Source organism: Aphanomyces astaci (genome assembly GCF_000520075.1).
Source record: "Aphanomyces astaci strain APO3 unplaced genomic scaffold supercont1.16, whole genome shotgun sequence".
Lineage (NCBI taxonomy): Eukaryota > Oomycota > Saprolegniomycetes > Saprolegniales > Verrucalvaceae > Aphanomyces > Aphanomyces astaci.
The window spans coordinates 522,050-542,933 of record NW_009798279.1 but is presented as its reverse complement, the minus strand read 5'-3'; the positions used below and the strand labels follow the sequence as shown (position 1 = coordinate 542,933).

Sequence of the window (20,884 nt, the reverse complement as noted above, 5' to 3'; positions counted from 1 at the left end):
GAATCAGGGAAAATAAAATGTCAAAGTTAGGGGCTTAAACAGGCGCTCGGTGATTTGCCCAAATTTAACCTTGAATTCAGTATTGGAATTTTACGGCTTCGTTTTATCGGCAGCCGCTCCAACCCAAATGTCAAACCGCTACCCCAGGAAATTCCAGTAAAACCGAATCCAATCAGCCAATAGAATGGGGTGGTACATTTCATCAAGTACCTGATTCGTTTGTTTTGCCGAGCGTCGACATTACATCTGCGTGGCGGCCGTGGTGACTTGGAAATCCTAGCATCTGTGTGAGATCATACCGTAAACTTCTGACCAGGTGGCGTTCTCAGCATACAAGATGCCGATGGACAAAATGTAAGCCCACTACGATCGGTCAACAGGACGAAAGTTGAGATGAGATCCTACCGAATTCGATGTTGTGGAGGTGTTCGCCGTAGCCAAGCGGGGACTGGACTTTCGTTACTACCAGTCAACTCGTAAACACCACCGGCGTGAAGGTCAGCTAAAGGTCCTCACACTCTCTAGGCTGGTTCACGAGCATCATACATCGGTGGGCCGGCAACAGGCACCGTCCAAGAATCGCGCGAGGTCGTCCAATGTGCTTGTGTAATAGATTACCATTGTCCATACTTGATACGAGATAGTACTTCGAATGGTGTTGTGGTGATGGGGGCGTGGAGGGTTTCATGTCGGCAGATGCTATCTGTTTTGAAAGTGCTGTGAACAATGCACAATTTCGATGATGTCGAATCACTGTGGATTAAATCATTTACTGGACAAAATAAATTGTGTTGTGGTTGGAAATCGCAATGCATGTACCACGATACTCGTAATTTTGGCCAATACATGTTGACGGTGTTTTTGATTGGACATAAAATTACTTTGTGAGCTCAATGCCCATTTTGCCTTCTTCTCCACACCAAACACACAGCGTCTATGCCTGCCTTGACCACAACAGCTTCGATAAAGACGGGAGAAAACGCATCACACAGTCTCGACGCCGCACTGTGAGCATCAATGTCACATTCATTTACATGTACTTATGTAGTAGGGACGAGACTCAACGCCACAAGGACCACTCCAGCGCCGCCGACTCCACACGACTCAAAGCAGCAACGACCTCCGCAGCGCTGGTGGCTCCTTAGGTGAGGTAAGCTTTCGTTTATTAAATGGTCGACTGTACTTCGTCCCATCCTGCTGACGTGTTCTTGTGTGCTCGAGTTGTCAAATCTTGAGTAATGATTCGGCGGTACGGGATAATGTTCTGACTGCTGTTGCCACACCGCCACAAGTTCCAGGCCGTTGCGGTATTCACGCTGGGAAAAGTGAAATCATCGAGTAGTTTGTGAAACTTGCCGCCCCAATGAAACACCTTGTATTCACTGACAGTGGGACGGACATTGTGTGTGATAGTGGGGACAATGGACTGTCCAAATGATTGACTGACCCGAGACATGACGTTAGTAATGGACGATTCCAGTACGGTGCGAGTGATGTTACCAGCACATACGCCGTCCTCGTCCACGTTTTCACGCACACCTTTCAAATCGTTTCCGGGATTAGGGCCAAGGTCTGATCGTTCCGTTGCAATTGTTTGTACATTTCGACTAAAGGGGGTATGCCACTCGGACGAAACCATGGCGACCCATCGCTAGACTGCACACACCCGAGTAGTTCACGCTGCATCGTACCGTTGGTGAATAGCGTAGTCGAGCGCATGGCATGACGTGGAGGCAACACACTCTCCAAATACCCATGATGATAACCAAGCTGGCCAATACCAACTGCAGCACTGGATGAAGGTCGGTGTGTTGGGGGCGAGCAGGGGGAACACGACTTGGAGGGCTGAAAGCACCACCGTGGCACTGGGGTCTCGAAAATGAGGCGGCAGGACCGCAAAATCAGAGCTGTTGATCGGCACCCCGGCAACAACGCGACCAGTGAACGGATCCCCGGCGGCTTCGTACCGAAATAACGTTCCATGACATTGACCACCCACAACGCAGACATACGCTGACAATAGATGGACCACCAGTGCTGCCAGAGGAGACAAACGTAGCAGTTCCTTTTCGAATCGAGTGGGTCTCGATGTCTTTCTTCGCTCCAGTTTTTGGCGTTTCGACTAACGCAGCGAATGATTTGCCGAAACGATCCTATATTAATTGTTAAATAGGGAATTAAATATGATAAACACCTTTTGATTTGCACCAGGAAATAACTCTGTCGGTGTAATGCGACTATTACATGACAGATACACACCGAGGGCGACATACAGGCATATCGCTGGTTTGAAGGGGTTTGCATAGCAGCGCTTGGGGTCCTTGTTTTTGGTTCCTTATGAACACTTAATTAATCTAGACACCATTACTACATAGTACACGACACTGATCGAACCTTCTTGATTTGTCTTTGTCTTAAAAAAGGTGAATCCAATGCTGTCGTCCTCGCATGACATGTGATCGAACCTGCAGTACTATGTGAAAGAATTAAAATGGCACTTCGAGTAACTACCGAACTGTTTCAGTCGATTTTAATCTACACATAAGATTCCAAGATAGGATTAGGAAAAGGTGTGCAAATCCCCCGTCGAACAGTAACAAGCACAACGTCTCGAACACAGCAAATGACATTGGTCGTTTGCCTCGGTTAGCTTGGCACCAGCCTGAAGGTCTTAGGCTACAGTCTTGCGTAGTCCTAAATAATGCTGTTATTGCTATAAAATGACGACATGTGTACCTGAAAACACTTCCTTGATGTCTTCTCCGTATTCAAGTGGCACTGGAACACCCTGGTCTTTGTAGAGGCTCTGGATCGCATTGCGATACCCGCTCAGTGTCCCCGCCTCAACGTCTTTGTTTTGAACAGTCCACTCAATAAAATCGAGGAAGTGCTCGTAGTGGAACGCATGGAGGTCAAGCGTGGTTCCGTCGCGGCTCTCCGCGCACGGTGCGAGAAGGTCGTGTAGCCCCACAAGTACCACTCATTTCTTGACTTGGTTGATACCCGACGAGTAACCACTTTGTGTCTGTGCAGAAATGCGATTGCGCCGAGCTCTGGCGATGGTGAAATCTTGCTGGCGAGCCATAAAAGAACTTGCAATCATATCGATTTCATTGGTCTGATTAATCATAATTTCGACGCTTTTAATTCGCCAGGAACAATATAATGCACCATGCATTACGTTTTCTTCATTCGCTTGAACAAATAGTGTCTCAAATTTAATCACTAGGCATTTGTAAGTGAAATTTATTAAATCCTGGCCAATTTGTTTTCACAGTCAACAAATCGAAAATATAATGCGTCGTGCATTACGATGCCGTTATTTTCGCCCATATTTCATGTCATTTTCTGGATTATGACGTGTACATGTCGTCTTACGATTTCCAATCGTATTTCCAATCGTAAGTCAGCAAATCACTGATTTTTCGGCAAATCACAGATCCGTCACGTTACGTAGTATTGTCAAGTCGATTCGAAATTGGAATGGGGCTCTCCATCGAAAGGTATTAATATATGGAGGTGATAGAATATTGTCAATGTATTATAAATATTAGCTTACGCATATCCAATATATTAGTGTGTAGAGGTTATGTAGTGTTATTGAAAGAGTTTGGACTTTCATTGATTGTAACGTATCTCATAGAATATCATTTTTCAGATGTGACATCAAAAGAATGTTTTTATCGTCCCAAGACGTTCAGAGGACATACACAATTTCAAAGAAAAAAGCATTTTTGATCTTGCGTTACGTATACTTATACCCTCGATGCCTTCAACCACTGTCAAACCAAGAATAGATGCATACTAACTAACGTTACTAGTAGTATGTACGATAAATACAGTAGAGTCATAAAATGGATGACTGCCAAATATCTCGCAAGTGCCTCTCGCATACAAATTTGCGAGTCCGGATAACGTGTATTTTTTTAACCGACGTCGATGGGTGGCAATCGAGGCATTCCACGACTTGGCTCGACCTGCCTTCGTTACCCGGTGAGATTGCGGGAAAATTTGTGCACGATGCCAAAGCCTTTGAAAATGTATTTCGATCATATCAAATTTTACAGTGTCGATGCGAGAGGTTCGCTCGCAAATATGCAATGTTTGCAAAGACTATTTTTTCGTCTTCACAAAATGCGAGCGTGGTTCTATTTCAAAAATGTCTCAGATTCAACCGGAAGAAAATTTGTTTTGCTTGCAAGATACCAGTATTTGGCAGTCATCCTATGTCTCCACGCAAAGGTCACGTTGCACATCGTACGTATCGGCAGAACTCAGGCAAGCATGTCGTCCAACGAACGCGCCTCCACGTACGAGGTTGCCCACAAAACTCTCGCTCGGCGTCAGTACTTACGAGAGAAGCAGCGCGAGCATCGCCGCAAGTTGAATGCTGATCGGGCGATTGCCATAGCGCAGTGCGTGCACCTTCAGTCGGTCCTTGATGGCCTTCAAGCAGCCAGGCCGCTGTCCATGGCGCCGCGTAAAGAAATATATGGTCCGTTGTCCTGGCATTCCATTGCCGCCGAGTTCAAAGGAGAAGTCCACCGGGTCTTGAAGGACCGCCAGTCCCTGGTCACTCAAACGCAAGAGTATCAATCCCTCATGCAGGCCATGCGACGCTTTGTCATGAACATTCCGGTGCGTCTTCACATTTCCATAGAGGCAGGCGAGTGAGATCATTGCGTATGTGCATGTAGCCGCCGATGTCCCGCAGCAACGAGTGGCGCAGTGCGACGTTGGTGGCCGACCCGAGGGTTCGAAACCTGGGCAAGGAGTGGCTCACGCAGCAAATGTACCACAACATGCACGAGCCGTTAGCGTTGCTTCCTGCCGTGAGAAATGACGAGGAGTTTTACCAATTTGACTTGGAAGCGTCGGACGAAGACAAATCATTTGTGGGCTTGGAAAGCATACAGTTCACGTGGCCAGGAACGGTGCAAATGTTTCGACGTCTGGTCGAGACCAACATGAAGGCGGTGAATTTCCCCAATTGTGACGAAACGGCAAGTACTTAGTCGGACGAATGGAGGGTCAACCTGACGTTTGTGTTTGGTTAGGTGGTGGAAGAGGTGACAGCCAACACACGCCTGTTTCACAAGACCACGCCCAAAGGAACGTTCGTGAACTTGCTCCAAGGACACTTCGTCGAAGCCGACCGGTTCATCATGGTCATGCGGCAAGTCGAACACGACGAAACATATATATGCCACCCCCTCCAGAAGCAGCAGCATGACTTGTTATGGTGCGTATTTACTGTTACTTCGGGGGTTGTTCTGGACAAAGGCTCAGCTTTTTCGTTGCATGTAGGACCGAGGTTCGGCAAGTATCGCCAACACACATCTTGGTGCGCTTAGTCGGCCGTGTGTCCCACATATTTCGACCCGCCACCGGGTTTGTGAGTGTGGACGAGCTAGCAGCATTGGTGGGTATCGATGTGACGGGCATCGAAGTCGACCAGAAGGACGCACACGTGCGGCGCGAAATAATCCGACAGTCGTATGCGTGGTTCTTGTCTTGGCGACAACATTTCATGGACTTGATGCACCAGAGCGCGGCAAACTAATTCTCTGGCCACACCAACTGTAGTATCGTTAACATAAGAGACCAATATAGGAACACATTTTCTTTTTAGTGGAAGGCATGTAAGTCGACTAATGTAAATGACCAATTTATGATTACTTTTTCGGAGTAACGTTAGTCATCGTAGAATTCGCGTATCTCCATTTTGTCAAGTGATTCTTATCAACCGAACACAGGGATTTCACTTCATAATTGAATTATTAGATTTCAAGTTGTACTTCTATTACAAAAAGCTGTCAAGCTGACTTTCCAAGCATGTTTGTTCTAGTTTTGAGAACCAATTTATGCCCACTTTTAAACCTTTAACTGTGTACATATGTCTTTATCCATACAAATTGTACGGATAGGGTACAGTATGCATATGGTCAGGTAAAATGTTTGCTACAAACTCAATTATTGAAGTTCGACAAAGTTTGCTACAAGATAAAGGACATTTATTTACAAAGTACCAAAGAGCTCGTCGAGGTCAATTTCTACGTCGTCGGGGTCATCATCGTCATCAAAATAGTCGTCCGCATCAGGATTGCTTCGAACCACAAGAAGCTCGTTGGGAGCAAATTCTCTCAGTTCAATCGTCAACGCTGTCTCTTAGGCAAGTTCGTCGATCTATGAGTCGATGATTGCGGCGTGACAAGTGCCGATGGAGGATGGCATTGCGGTCCGTGTTCGTGAGATTCTTGCCACGTATCCCGCGCTTGAAAGGGTTTGTCAGTACATATTATCCGGATATATGGTATTTATCGTAACCGGATATCCGGGTGTCCATGTTACATACATTGCTGGTTTGATTGGATGTTTTTTGGTGCGAAGATCTTCTATTGGTGGTCCATGATTTCTCCTCTAGAAATACATACCTTTTGAACATTATACTTCATATCTATTTTCAAGTTCATGCACGATTTCTGCTGGTTGTATGGTGCAAGTCATCTAAAGACTACAGATCGGCCATCCTCTCAGGAGGAGACGTTTTACTATTAAACGCTTCGGTTCTTTCAGTTAAACCCACGAAATGTTGACGTTAAATCATTTATTAGTTGCTTTTTACCTGGCAATTAGGTTAAACATTGGGAATAATCCGGATACAATGAAAAAGTTCGTACGGATAAGTGCTGTATACAAAAACCAAGATATACTTGATGGCCAAAATGTACCTGGTTCCATACATCTCCCGTACAAAAAGGCCGGTTGGTTTAAATTCTATTACTCGATCAATTTTTCACCAATCGAAAATCTGAACCGTAACTTCTGTTGGGCTTGTCCAGTTCTATCGTTATTACGGTATATTTTCCTAAATAATATCAATACTAAGTTGGAATAACTGTCGAAAGTCAAGGCATTTATTTGTAGTCTTTAGGTGACTTGCACCATAGCAAACATTTTCGGACGGAGGTAGTACAATAATAAATGGGCCGGATACAATTGGAGATACGAAACACGAAATTTCGTAAACCCAGATAGTGGACACATTTTGATTTGATATTTGTATGCTAAAATTATATCCAGAGATATAAAGGGTTTTACGAAACCGAGTATTCGGACACAGTTTCAGAATCTTTACACAGCAACGCCATCGGCGGGCAAGGGGATCGTCCATGTCGCGGGACGTGGCGCAGGCAGCCTATTATAATGGTTCTGTTGTGGGAAGTGGTGGTGTGGTGCACACAAAGGGCACGACTGCCCCACATCACCAGGCCCTAGAAATGGCTGAGGTAGAGTAACGTTAGTGTATGTGTGTGATGGTGGAGGAATTGCCATTGCCTTCAACATCAAAGTCAAGACACGCCCATGATGCTCATTATTGTTCAGTACTAATACGATATTCATACGCAACAGCGTATTCTCGTACTTATAGCATGTTTTACAGCCATACCGAAGCAACATTCCTTGATCCCCAGTTGTTGACAGATCTTATATAACGTTACTCGATCAGCGCCGCTGGGGCAATCAAGCTGCATTATGATTGGATATCCAAGGATGCCGGCGCGGGAGTGGCGCCTTCTCGCGAAAGGCTAGGCGCACGGATGACACCGACTACAGTATAGTAGCCTATAATGCACGCGTTAAAACTTGTACTGTGAGCTCTGGCATACTTCCTCTGTTCCGTAAAGGTGGAGACCTTTTGGTCAAAAGTACCATTCTATGGCCAAATTCAACAGAATGTCTGAAAATTGGCCCAAACACAATGGTCTCCACCTTACGGAAGTACCTAGTACCTGAGAGTGTCGTCCATCGCATCTTGGTCAAACGCGTCTACTGGAAAACAATGATTGCGAAGGTAGCAAGCGTAAACTAGACGAGATGACATACCCAACCATGTATGATCTCATCAAGAAGTATAACCTTTGATTTATATGCGCATCATTCATCGTTCTTGTGTCCGCGGATCCAGCAAAGTCAAAGTGTGTGGCAATCGATGCAAGCGAAATACAGTATAAGATTTTAAGGGTTTCGTAGACATTTCGTAAACCCCTCAATATCTCTAAGGATAAGTTTACGTCGGGTCTCGCCTTATACATTTAAAATTCAAAATTCATTAAGGTACAGGGAACAATGTTGAATAAGCACGTCAATCTGATTGGACTGTAGTCCAAGTCAATTTATCCAATCATGTATCAGGTCTGATGTATTAAAATAAAAGTGGTTAAGATATTTCGGTTGCCCATATAAACTGTAGCAGGATATTATAAAATAAGGTATAAATGTCAGAAAATATAAGGCATTGGTGGGATGTAGGACGCAAATTTGACAGAAAACAGATTATCACAGGCAACTGATGTTACAACTTGAACATCAGTTGAAATCGTGATAAATGCGACAAATGCACCATGTGGAAGTCATTTCGCCGCTTCATGTGTCAATAAAATATGAAACGTGCATGTCAAAATCAATAAATCACATAATGAATTCAAGTCATTAAAAAACTACGGATTGGGTCGATGGTCCAGCCATAGGTTCTCTCACATTCCCCCCGATTTCCCCAAAGAACAGATGACAGGCAAAATACAAGGGACGCGGCAGTGCTTTCACAAAACTTACACGGACTTCATCATCAGTTACCATGTCCCAAGCCTTGATCGCGCGATTATTCATTACTTTTCTTTTCTCCTTGGCTGTGGTAGCTGTTGACCTCGTCAGCACCCACAAATTCTGCAAATGCTGTTTGAAAGGACCCATGAAATATACATCTAGGGGCTGACAATGAGACGTGCTGTTGAGAGGCAACGCACACAGCTCGCTTCCCAACTCCTCACCAACAATGCTCTCGCTGTCTTCACTGACATGCGAGTCAAAGTTGTCCACGAGCAACACAGACGGGTTTTCAATGTCCGGTTTGAGCACGTCGGGGAGGAAGTACTTCCACACAATGCCGTTCATCCAGGCTTTCTTTTGCATCGCGTAGAAGTGCTCGGGCGGGTAGTCGGGAAACTCATTGGTCTCAATATCGCCACCAGGCTCGCCACGGATGATGAAGAGTATGGGCAATGTCTTCCCATCACCTCGCACCGTCAACAGCGCCGTCATGCGGTAGGAGTGTGGCTCCGAATTCGCAACATAACTCCCACCGCCACGAATGGCCCAGATGGTGTTGGGACACATGTCGTAGTACATACCTGTCTCGTCAGAGATGTACAAAACATCGATGCCGGGTCGCTTATCGTTGAACTGCTTCCCAAAGGCAATGCGCGTGACTTCCAGTTCCTCTTGGGACTTCTTTTGGCGGCAGATTCGCTGGCGCGAGAAACCGTGACGTTCCGTGAAGTGCTGGAGCAGGGGTAGGTGAACGCATGTAGTGTTCGATCCAGTCCAGGTGGGCTTCACGCAAGTACTGGAGCATGTGGGGGGACGTGACAGCCATCACTTACCGACGCAGGTTCCTTCATGTAGGTGACAAGGCCATGTGCATCGGGGATGATAGGTTTGGCCCCATTCTTGCACGTGCTTGTTGTGATTGGTTCGTTCAAAAATAAATGCGCCAAAATCGTGCATGCTTATTTAACGTCGTTCACTGTAGTGGAAAAAAGTCGGACAGGATATACAGGAATCAAGTGATCGTCGGATCATTTGTTGTTCGTTGTAATATTTTTTATAATACAAAAGTGAAGTCAAAACCAGACGTGAGATATTGACAGAAGAAAGTCGGACCGAATGTCCTGTATCCATGGATTGGTTGTAAGTGCTTTGACCATCGCAGATGAACAACATAATGAAGTTTTGCCTGCAACCCGCCAGCTAGCAATGACAGTGCAGTACCAGGCTCTTCCGCCAGTAGTGAAATTCAAAATTGATCCATTTACTTTCCCCTGTTATATTGAATATACGATTGGATTACACGGGATATTTGTTTATAAATAAATCCATAGGAGTTAACTTGATATCCCAGTTGAGCTTGTCCTCATCCTGCGTATCATTCTCGGCGATTTTGAGCAATTCAATCTCTGTACACAAGTCACCTAATGCCAAATTCGCGCTAACCTATAATTCCAAGTCTGTATGTGACTTAGTTCATACCATTGAGTCTAGTTACACAAACCTCAAAACTTCCTTGTCGTACCCAAAGACCTCCAGGAGCAAACCTCCGATCATCAATTTTGACTTTTTCATATGGGGATTTTATAGTCGTTGTTGCCAAAGGGCCGCATGACTTCTTGCTAACAACTCTGCAACCTTCAAAGTGCAGGAATCGATCTTGGACCACGAATTTTCTATTGACGCAACGATTTCTTCCACGTTGCGTGAGTGATACTCTGTCTGCAGCGACTGCATCGATCAGAAAAATCCGCGGTCCAGCACGTTGAGGTCAGGTGAGTTCGATGGCTGCTTGTTTTGTCTCCCGCTTCTTCTTCGCTTTCGGCCAAGGGAACTTCACCAAGGTAGCAAACATAACACTGATATTAGTGGTTCAACACACCGCAACTGTCGGACACCGACTTGGTCGTTGCTGCGATGCGACGGTGACCGCTGGCTCATTGTTAAATAATCACACAAATCCGCTGCTGTAGACCAGATTCGTCCGTCTGGGTCCACGTATAAATGGGAGTCGTCGTCCCAATCCACGCCGTTTGGGGGAGTCCCTCCCCCTTCCATGGTTGAACGTTGGATGCTGCTGATTGTAGCGGCTGTCGACCACTCGAAGTCCACTTGTTGCAGAGACACCACATGGATCAACTTGCAAACATTCGCGATTGGTTAATCCAGGAGGTCGCCCGATACATTCGCGTCACCCGGGACGCACTAAATGGTGTACGGGAAGGACATCACCAGCTACCATCGCTGCAGCTTGTCGGCCTGGCGCTTAAGCATTTATGGGTTATGTTTTACCTTGGGGACAAATGAGTTTTTGGGGAGCTCATTTGTCCCCAAGGTAAAACATAACCCATAAATGCTGTCGCCATCATAGCTATAAAATTAAAACAGCAGAACACCATAATATTCTCTTGGTGTTATAACCATGTTGGCGTTCGAGCCACTTGGGTTGCAGATGTATATGTGATCCGTAATCAGACGGAAACCATCCGGGCGTACGACCAGGTAGTCATTTACACGACTCGACCACGGCATAGGCCTCCTTCTCGACGATGGGGTAGAAAACCACCCACTGATGAAAGTAAGCGGCTGGTGCCGCTCGCTGGTCTTGGAGAGGCAAGTTCAGGACCACTGGCGGTACTTGTGTGGCGACCGCACCCCAAAACAGGTCACTGGGTCCGTGAAAACACAGAACGTTATTTCTTCTCGTGGGTACGACAGGGGCACCACATGCGCCAACGCGTGTTTCACATCGTTGAAACACCTGACATGACCAATTGACCATCCCACAGCAGGGAGTGCAACAAGCACTTCCCAACCTACAAACATTTATATAAAGTATCTCCTGTTACTAAAATAACCATAAAAAAGTAAATAGAGATCAATAAGACATAAATCTAGACAAATGGGGGTCATTTTTACCCATATATTCACTTGAATATTTACCCATATATTCACTTGAATATAAATGAACTAAAGTAGAAACGCCAGTCACTACAGTTAACATAACAAAAGTTAAAGTATCAAAATAAAAAGCCCAATTACAATAAAAAAGTCCACTAGAAATCCAAGTAGTAACAATTAAATGAGTATTTAAAGCTAAATCCATAGATTCTTTAAACATACTTACAGATAAAATAAAAGTTAAAAAAATACTAAGTATGCTTAACACATGCAAGTCAAATGTTGAAAAACATGGCAAACGGGTGCGTAACACGTGAATAATCTACCCTTTAGTTCAGCATAATTATTTTATAAAAATTCTGAATAAAAAATAAAGTTTAAAAAACGCTATTGGATGAGTTTGCGGAAGATTAGGTAGTTGGTAGTTTAAAAGACTTACCAAGCCTACGATCTTTAGCTGATTTGAAAGAATGATCAGCCACATTGGGACTGAGACACGGCCCAAACTTTTTTAAAGGCAGCAGTGAGGAATATTGGACAATGGGCGAAAGCTTGATCCAGCAATACTACCTATAATAACATGTAAACCATGGAAACCTGTTAATAAAAAAAAAGTAGTACCGTATATACTATCAGAAATAGTAAAAGAAGATTCTATATATTCAAAACCTTGTATAAATGTAAAAAAAATAGCTAAAGATATTGTTAATATTAAACTTAATATAACATTTTGTCTAGAACCTACAATAATTGAATGATGTGCCCAAGTTATTGTAGCACCTGAAGTTAATAAAATAATAGTATTTAATAAAGGTATACCCCAAGCATCTATAGTTTGAATACCTAAAGGAGGCCATACAGAACCTATATCAGGAGTAGGAGCAAATGCTGAATGAAAAAAAGCCAAAAAAAACATTACTTCCCTTAAAATAAATAGAAGCATACTAACGTCGTTTTCTTGGAGCTTCCGGTTGCCTTGGTGGCCACGTCAAGCAGGCGTCGCAACGGATCCACCAGCTGGTTGTAACCAGGGATGCTCGCACGTGGCACACACAAACTGTTGGAGGTCAGCCGCTGTCGTCGGCGACGACAAATCCACGAGTCCTTGAATTCGGCTGGGGAATGGGTGATTCTATCGGCCGAAATCACCTTGCCACACAACTCTGCCTCGTGCAGAAAGAAATGACACTTTTTCGGGCACAACTTGAGTCCGAACTGGGCACAGATGGTCAAGCCTTGGTCCAATAAGTCGAAAAACTTGTCTATCGTCATCCAGCCAGGCCTACAGGCCTCGGAACAGCACATCACCAAACATTTGGTGGACGACCGACTGGCAGTACGCGACAGTGTCCGTCTGTCAAATGAGCACGTTGTTCGGGGTGTACACGCCGAAGGGCGTCATGAAGGAGAATTACACATGGCTATCTTCACGTAGCGGCCAGTACGCCTTGGTCTAGTCCAAAGTGAAGTACACCGTCGTTCCGACCAGACAGACCATCGCGCTGTCTAGATTTGGCATCTACCAAGGCATCGACTTCGTGCAGGCGTTGATCGGCCTGCTGTCGATCGTCATTCGTAAGTCGCGGACTTCCTTCTTCGGCACGATTCTTGGGGCTGAAGCCGACGTAGCCCGGTTGTTTTGGTATATCATACCATTCGCTTCCAGAGAAGCCACATGGCATCGCATGTACTAAACATACAGCTGCGGGTACGACCGCATCCCACACTTCACCGGTGTCGAGCCGGGCTTGATCCGAACCTCCAGTCGCTCGACCTCGACTGGCAGATCATCGCCCACGTCTTCACCGAACACATCAATGTGTTTGGCGAATAAGTCGCTCAAGCCCGCGAGTCTTCGCCTCGGCTGCCTTGGCCGGTAGAATGGCTTGAACGGCGTCCTGCTTCGTGCGGCGCCGTTCCGCTTCGTTCTCGACGGAGGTCTTGGGATAAACCTCCGGAGTAGTACACTCCATCCCGTCGTTGGGGTTAAGCTCCGGTGGATTCAACTTCTCCGCCTTCAGGCACTTGGCATTCACCATGCCGGACAATTCATTTGTCGATACGGACGAAACGTCCCATTATTCATGCTTCTTCCTTGCTCCATGCCTGGGCGGTCCACACGTCGTGTCCAGCATCACGCAGTTGAACTTGACGCTGGGCGTCATCACAATTGACTTGGCGTCACTGCCGTACAGGTACGCCAATTGTGGCACGCTATGGAAGACAATTCCAACTTCGACACCGGCTGTGACCAACGCATAACGCCGCGCATGACAACGGTCACATCCAACAGGACATCGTCCACGTGGACGGCGTTCTCTAATAGCCCGCCGCGTTCTGAGTTTTGTCGCTCCGGCTGGTTGACCAGCACCTTCATGCCGTCCTTCCAGCGCTTGACTTGTGCTGTCAAGAACGTTTCGGCTTTGCCAGGCGCGAGCACCGCGCCCCACGGTGACTCATGACATCGCAATCAAGCAGACCTTGTTGGCAGGTGGCTCGGCGGTCTTGGGCACAATCGCATAGGCCTTTCTGCCGACTCTTCCATTGTTCTTGGGGGCGCCTTCCCGGCCGCCTTCACGTCTTGGAACTTGAGACTTTCCGCCTCGTGGAGCTTCTACCGGCTTCGCTGCTAGGGAAAGTTTAGACTCGTCGTCGAGTCCAACGTACAGCTTGTGGCCAGCTGAAAAAGTTCGCAGCAAGCTGACGATACGGAAGACGCCGCTCTTGAACGCTTTGTTCCGCTGTAACTGCAGCTGCTTTTGAACCGATGTCTTCAGCTCGGACACCCGATGGGTCGTTGTCGGCTGGCAACGGCACTGAAGCGTCATCTGCTTCAGTCGTTGGTGGAGCAGCAGCTGGCCCAAATGCTGCGACAACTGGTGTTCCTCGGGTTGTGTCAGGAGTGTAAAAACCACCACGTGGCGGTTGCCACTGGTCGACAGCAGGTGGATGTCGTCGGGGAAATCTGAACGGGGTTGTCCACGGTGCGCCGAGCGACCCGTCCTCGCCCTCCTTAATTCGGTCATGCGTCGACGATCATTCTTCGGTGTTAGTTGGTGTTTCCTTGTCGGAGGAATGTTGTTGTACCATGTCCAGTAAATGGCTCAAAAATGAACTAAAGATATATTTGTTTTGTTTCCCGCTTCGTCTTGGCTTTCAGCCAGGGGAGCTTCCTCAAGGCAGCAAATATGACCTGACATTATTCAGGTTGAACACACCACAAGCCCCTACTGACTACCATTCACTAAATTACTCAGTGCCTTCACTAAGGTATCGAAACCTTTGACACGACACACACCGAGTGTGTGTGTTTGCAATGGGTCAAACCGACTCGCAACCATATTCCTCTGCACACTGCAGAACACGGCTGCTCAATAGTCATGTACGAACCCTGTCGACAAGCATCATTCACCTCCTTGTCGCCAGGTGTCCGTGTTTGGTGTTGTCTTGTTGGATTATCATGAAAATCGGCGGCGCGGGCCATAACGCCCGAATTTCACTAATGACGTTGACAACAAGTATACGTCGGTACACGTCACAGGTAACGTTGACACAATACATGACAGGATGCCCCGCCGTGCGGTTGTGACTGCTATGCTGCGCAGGTACGATTTTGCCGTCCCACATTTCTTGTTTGGCTTCGTCTCAGCGAGGTCACAACCGCAGTGATGAACATGACCTTCACAATGTGGTGTTAAGACTTTAACGTCCGGCGCAGAGGCTCCTCGCCTGGGACAAAGTAATAAAACTTCATGCTCCACGTCACATTTAAGGCACCTGTGCAGTGTAGATGATGGAATTCGCATTGCCGAAGCGAATGCCTTGAACCTCGTGCGTCGTATCGTCGGAACTTGATGCATTTGTACCGCGATGTCGAGACAAAGTAAAGTGCCAATGGCGTATGAGCTAATTATTGTGCTTTGCAACTTATTTGGCATAAGCCACCTCAAATCTGCCGATTAATACGGACTTCGCGTCAGATTTAAGTGCGGGCAAAGCTGATTTAGATTTATTCGGCCGAGATAGAAATTTGTCATACCCAGATTTATAAATCTTCGCCCAGAACTGCAGTTTCAAACTGCAATTCTGGCTTGAAACTTGTTATTCTGCCCGACGTCAAAGTTGAAACTTGGTATTCTCGTTGACTTCAATATAGATCTTGACTGTGAGTAGAACGATGTTGGAGTTTCGAACTGGACCAGAAGAAGCCAATAATTGTTTGTAATTACTGAATGCATTTATTGCGGGCTCAACATCAGTCCTTGCAATGATTGACATGCACTGCTGTCCTCTATACCAAACTTCAAACGAGGCAGATTTAGTGTTTATTATCATTCCGACCCATATTAACGCTGAATCTGTCCCAGATTAAGCTTGCGTTTTGACAGAAATATAAATCATGTGAAGCTGAATAAGATCCTAAATATGACCGCCAAATAAGTTGCAAAGCACAATACTAACGACAATGTCGTGTAATGTCGTGTTGGTATATCCAAGCCACAGTGGTGATCTATACTACGACATCACCACAGGTCTGCAATCATATGATGCTTCGTCGTGCATGCAGTTTTCTGAATAAAAATACGACCTCGACGAACATTTTATAAAACCATCCATCCATGCATACTTTATTTCATAAATTTTGAAAGGCACAATAGAGTGATTTTGCACCAAGAATCCACACGAATATTCCAATACAATTTCCCTGAAAATCCTTCGGGGAATATCATGTTGGGAAGGTGCTTTTGCTATAGGAAAAATTCAAATTTAAGCAGAACTGCCACTGTGTGCGTTGTTGCGGGTCTTCTGGAGCACCTACCGGTAGGGCACGGCTCCCAATCTTTAGGCATATCAACAACCCAGTGCATTAGGTGCAATGTGTACAGTTTGTGAACTTGCACCATCCCTGTATGCTGTAGTGTGCATCGCGCCGACGTTCAAACATGACCGCTTTGAGGTGGTCGATGAACACCTAACTGTAGGGCACGGCTCCCAATCTTTAGGCATATCAACAACCCAGTGCATTAAATTGGTAATTTAGCATGTTCAAGTGTTTTGATTGACTACTGTGTGTGAAAACCAATATAATCAATATATATTGGAAATTTCTTGATGAATATAAAGGCTTCATCGTGAAACTTTTCAGGAAATATCACGTAGCAAAATCACTCTAATATCCTCACTCTTTTTGTGATACGGAGGAGTATAAAACTAAGCCAATCACTGATCTTTCACAGAACCGAATATGTAGTCTCGTAGCCATACAACACTGAAGGTTAAAATGATACGTAAACAATTGGCATACCACTTGTAGGGGGGTACAACATATATGAAGAGCTGTATACAGCTCAATTGTGGGAAATACATTGCACGTTGATAATTGGTGGATTACCCTGAACATTGTCTACAACTTAGGGCACTTTAGGATTCAAAAACGATGCCTCAATCAGGAATTATGGCCATTCTCAAAAAGTTGTATTGCAACAATTGGCATTCTACGTTAACGTTACTTAGGATTTCTCCCACGTGTGCCTCTCTTGCGCGACGAAACTTTAACGATGCTCGCAACCACAGATTGTTCGTAGTCCTTAGATCGCACTTAAACCATGCTGCAACGCTCTTGACAGTTCCCGCAGAAGCTTGCCATTCGGCAGGCCACTTTGAGGAGGTACTGCAAGAGATGTTGTCGCCGTCTTCGACAAGTTCTTTTTCTTGCCAGCGCGCATGATGAAAGGTGTACCGCCAAAGCTTCCCGCCGATACCAATTTACTGGTGGAGATGCTCTAAGAGCGCGAAAGCGAAACCGTCGATGGAGAGCCAGTTTATCGTTGGTCGAATATATCGCCGTCTGAGTGAAATATATTGACGAAAAGTGAAATTAAACAGTTGTTGCTTGAATTATACCGCTGGCTTGGTGAAATATAAACTTGATGTTTCAGGTAGCCACTGGTCGAAATATATCGGTGGTCTTGTGAAATATCCTACTTCGAAGTACTTCGAAGTAAGCGAATTTCGATGAAAATAGAGTGATTTTGCTGTTGCAGATTTCACTGTGAAATTTCGAGAAAATTCCACACGAAAAAGTGCTGTGCGAAAAGTTTTTGCCAAAGCAAATTTACCTGTGAGCTGCACTGGCCTCCCATGGACGAAGGAAGCATACTGCTGACAGCAGCAGCGCTGCTCCTGAATGCTTCTGAGCCGCACACGAGGGCGATACAAATACCTCGAGGCAGGTTTAACCTAATGGGACAAACGGATACCATGTGTGAGTTCCATTTCCGGTTGGGCAAAGCGGAGATTGAACTGCTTGTGGCGTTGCTTGAGATACCCGACCCGATGATCACACCCCACCGCTATAATGCCAGTGCTGTGGAGGCTCTCTGCATTCTGCTCAACCGTTTGGCGTGGCCTCACCGCCTCGGGACCATGGTCTTGCTCTTTGGCCGCAGCCGAGAAGCTCTCTCGGTACTTTCAAACGGAGTCATGTGCCACATCTACGATCGCTTCAAGCATCTACTCCGTTGGGACAAAGACCGCCTTGACGCATCATGGATGGAGAAATGTGCTTCAGCCATACACGACAGTGGGGCCCCTCTCGATTGCTGCATCGGTTTCATTGATGGCACGGTCCGTGGCATTTGCCGTCCCGGTAAAGGTGTCCAAAAGACAGCATACAATGGCCACAAGGTACATATGGATAAACCTCTCAGGCGTACGAATGTAAATTGATCATTTCTACTTGTAGAGAAAGCATGCATTGAAGTTCCAATCAATCACAACCCCTGATGGCATCATCGTCCATTTATATGGCCCTGAACCAGGGTCCCGACACGATGCGTACTTCCTTGAGAGAAGCGGAATTCTTGCCATTTTGTCGGACGTGCTGGTGACTGACACGAAGCGATATGTCATTTACGGGGATCCGGCGTATGGTGCGAACGATGTCACTGTTTGCGGCTACAAAGGGGCGCGCCTGGACCAATATCAGTCAGCGTTCAACAGTCGCATGAGTGCTGTTCGTGTGAGTGTAGAGTGGAGCTTCGGAATTGTCCGAAATCTTTGGACATTTGTAGATCATGCAGGTGGTCAAAAACTGTGGGGGCAAGCCGTCGGTATGCAGTTTGTTGTTGCTGTTATTTTGACAAATCTTCATACTTGCATTAAAGGCGTAAATCAAGTTTCAGACTACTTCGGTTTAAGCCCCCCAAGTGCCGAAAAATATCTTTACGCCAAGGGTCGCTAGACAGAATAAACTGAGCTCATAAGATATGTTAACCATTTCAACATGAGAGACAACTTCAATTTTTGGTAACTAAAGATTTCAGCACTTCAACAGTTCTGTGTAGAAACACTAACTGAGCCTCCCGTTCACGTCGCTCTAAGGCAAACCGCGCCTCACGCTCCACTTTGTCGAGTTCGTATCGCTTCTCATCCAATTCCAACTTTTTTAGCAAGCATGTTGTTCTCATGCTGTGCTCGGACCTCCTCAGCCTTGACTTCATTGGCTTTGGCCACCATCTGTGAACTGCCGCGGCTCTGTCTCTTGCTTGGTGGCGCGTCCTCGCACCCATTAACTTCGACCACCTCTAACGACTTCCTTTTCATGATTGACATCGCCGCGTCGCGAATCTTCTCGCCATTCGTTTCGCGTCGCTCGTTATGTTTTGCCTTTTCTTCCTTGTCCGTCTGCTTTTGAATGGATGCAGCATCAACGTAAACAAGTAGGAGAATGATTACCACCGTCTTCGATGACGAGTCTTACCAAGTCGTGGATATCCTGGAGTAGCTGCTCGCGCTCCTCATAGTCTTGCTCCGTCCCAGATGCGCGGAGCGCGGCCATAGTGTTGGCATGAAACGCCGTCATCAGGTCATCAAATCGTTTTCGCGTGGCGTTGACTGTGATTCCATCTCCGTATAGGCGCTGGAGATGCTCTGTTACTTCCGTCCATCGCTTGCGGACCTCTCCATGGGGTCCTTCGTAGGGCCTCACGTGTATGACCTCCTTCAGCAACTCAACATCCGTGCAACCCTTAAAGCGGAATGCAGTTTTGCATCGTTGGCTAGCCTGTACCTCGGACTCGGTATCCTCCTCCATTGTCCAATGGTTAATGTTTCTCACAGCGAATTTTGTTGTCTCTGTGCGGAGTACTGACGACGAAATTTCTGGAACAAAATTCTTTGTGTGACACGCACAGTGATTTTCTCAGAGGTAAATTTACTTAGCAAAATCACTCTAATAAAGGTGTAATGCTATAAATACTAACGTTAGTACAATTCTTATTTAAATTACTTAAAGGTACTACGTTGTATTATGTATTTTTTCACTTAAAAAAGTAAAAATAATAATCTAACGTTAGTAGAATAAATCAAGCAATAATATTAGACAAAAAAGATGAAAAGCACAATAATAGTAAAGCCATATTCACTATACTACGTAGTATTCAATAAACATGATACTAACATCCACAGCACAGTTTTACGCTATTAACAGTAATCTATCAATTGACATTGTGAAACCAACCTACTGGGAGATGCGGGAAGAGGACACAAACACATCACTATGAAGAATTCAAGGTCCTTGATTCCTTCAAATCGTGGTGTACCATTGTCGAGGGGATACAGTGCTGGCAAAAAGTTTAAGACCACGTAGAAATTTGACCGGTTTGCACATTCAACTTGGTCGTCTCTAAATTGAGATAGATTCTACCATTCCGAATGTTCCTTGTAAACCATCATGACATTCGTCGCAACTTGGCGCCAAGTACCCATCACGCTACGCAAAAAAAACGTGACATACAAAAAAACCATGTGGCAAAAACTATAAAACCACCACGTCCATTTTGCTCTTGTAGGCGTTTTTTAGCTCACAAACCATGTTTTTTATGCTCCGCGTAATGAGTTAAACCGATTCCCGCCTTTCCTTGATTTCAAAACTTCATCCTTGCATGCCAGCGGGACCCAAACTCACGGAAGAAGAACAGGCCATGATTTTGGCCCTTACCGCGGTCGGCAAAGGCCACAGAGAGATAGAACGACTTCTAAGTCGCTCTCGAAGTGCCATTGCACACTTCTTACGTGACCCAGCGGGCTACAATATCAACAAGCGTAGTGGCCGGCCACCCAAGGTCAGTGCCCAAGACCTGCGCCGGCTTCTTCGGACTGCATCCAACTCGTTTTTAAGCTCTCGTGAGCTCGTCGACGAGTGCCAACTAGCCATTAAGGCTAGGCGTGCCCGGCAACTACTCAACCAGGCCAAGCACCTCCAGTACATCAAGGCCATGGCCTCACCAACTCTGACGGACAAGCACAAAATTGCGCGCCAAAAATGGGCATGCGACAAGGTCACATGGAGCGACCTTGACTGGGCCAAAGTCGT

The 20,884-nt window shown here is 46.0% G+C and overlaps 7 protein-coding genes across 7 annotated transcripts in view; 4 read left to right on the top strand and 3 right to left on the bottom strand.

Annotated features, from left to right (window-relative positions):
- Positions 1-1,675: 1,675 nt before the first annotated feature.
- H257_07646 (hypothetical protein) lies at positions 1,676-2,279 on the bottom strand (the record flags this gene model as incomplete). The annotated part of the gene is made up of 2 exons (XM_009833233.1): positions 1,676-2,122; positions 2,274-2,279. 2 exons carry the CDS (start codon positions 2,277-2,279, stop codon positions 1,676-1,678), a joined length of 453 nt encoding a protein of 150 aa, XP_009831535.1.
- Positions 2,280-2,623: 344 nt separating this feature from the next.
- Positions 2,624-2,965, top strand: H257_07645 (hypothetical protein; the record flags this gene model as incomplete). The annotated part of the gene is made up of 2 exons (XM_009833232.1): positions 2,624-2,645; positions 2,802-2,965. 2 exons carry the CDS (start codon positions 2,624-2,626, stop codon positions 2,963-2,965), a joined length of 186 nt encoding a protein of 61 aa, XP_009831534.1.
- Positions 2,966-4,284: 1,319 nt separating this feature from the next.
- Positions 4,285-5,563, top strand: H257_07644 (hypothetical protein; the record flags this gene model as incomplete). Its single annotated transcript, XM_009833231.1, has 4 exons — positions 4,285-4,638; positions 4,698-4,976; positions 5,058-5,242; positions 5,308-5,563. The coding sequence occupies 4 exons, from the start codon at positions 4,285-4,287 to the stop codon at positions 5,561-5,563; spliced, it is 1,074 nt and encodes a 357-aa protein (XP_009831533.1).
- Positions 5,564-11,113: 5,550 nt separating this feature from the next.
- Positions 11,114-14,534, bottom strand: H257_07643 (hypothetical protein; the record flags this gene model as incomplete). The annotated part of the gene is made up of 9 exons (XM_009833230.1): positions 11,114-11,276; positions 12,458-12,770; positions 12,817-12,862; positions 12,926-12,961; positions 13,032-13,167; positions 13,209-13,448; positions 13,630-13,722; positions 13,800-13,963; positions 13,989-14,534. The coding sequence occupies 9 exons, from the start codon at positions 14,532-14,534 to the stop codon at positions 11,114-11,116; spliced, it is 1,737 nt and encodes a 578-aa protein (XP_009831532.1).
- Positions 14,535-17,649: 3,115 nt separating this feature from the next.
- Positions 17,650-18,650, top strand: H257_07642 (hypothetical protein; the record flags this gene model as incomplete). Its single annotated transcript, XM_009833229.1, has 3 exons — positions 17,650-18,195; positions 18,254-18,529; positions 18,582-18,650. 3 exons carry the CDS (start codon positions 17,650-17,652, stop codon positions 18,648-18,650), a joined length of 891 nt encoding a protein of 296 aa, XP_009831531.1.
- A 209-nt stretch (positions 18,651-18,859) lies between these two features.
- On the bottom strand, positions 18,860-19,603 carry H257_07641 (hypothetical protein; the record flags this gene model as incomplete). The annotated part of the gene is made up of 3 exons (XM_009833228.1): positions 18,860-18,886; positions 18,991-19,194; positions 19,271-19,603. The coding sequence occupies 3 exons, from the start codon at positions 19,601-19,603 to the stop codon at positions 18,860-18,862; spliced, it is 564 nt and encodes a 187-aa protein (XP_009831530.1).
- Positions 19,604-20,453: 850 nt separating this feature from the next.
- The window catches only part of H257_07640 (hypothetical protein), a gene marked incomplete at both ends in the record, with an annotated part of 3,438 nt that continues 3,007 nt past the window's right edge, over positions 20,454-20,884 (top strand). Inside the window, one exon of the mRNA XM_009833227.1 lies at positions 20,454-20,773. Coding sequence (XP_009831529.1) covers positions 20,454-20,773 — 320 coding nt within the window. The remainder of the gene's footprint in view (positions 20,774-20,884) is intronic.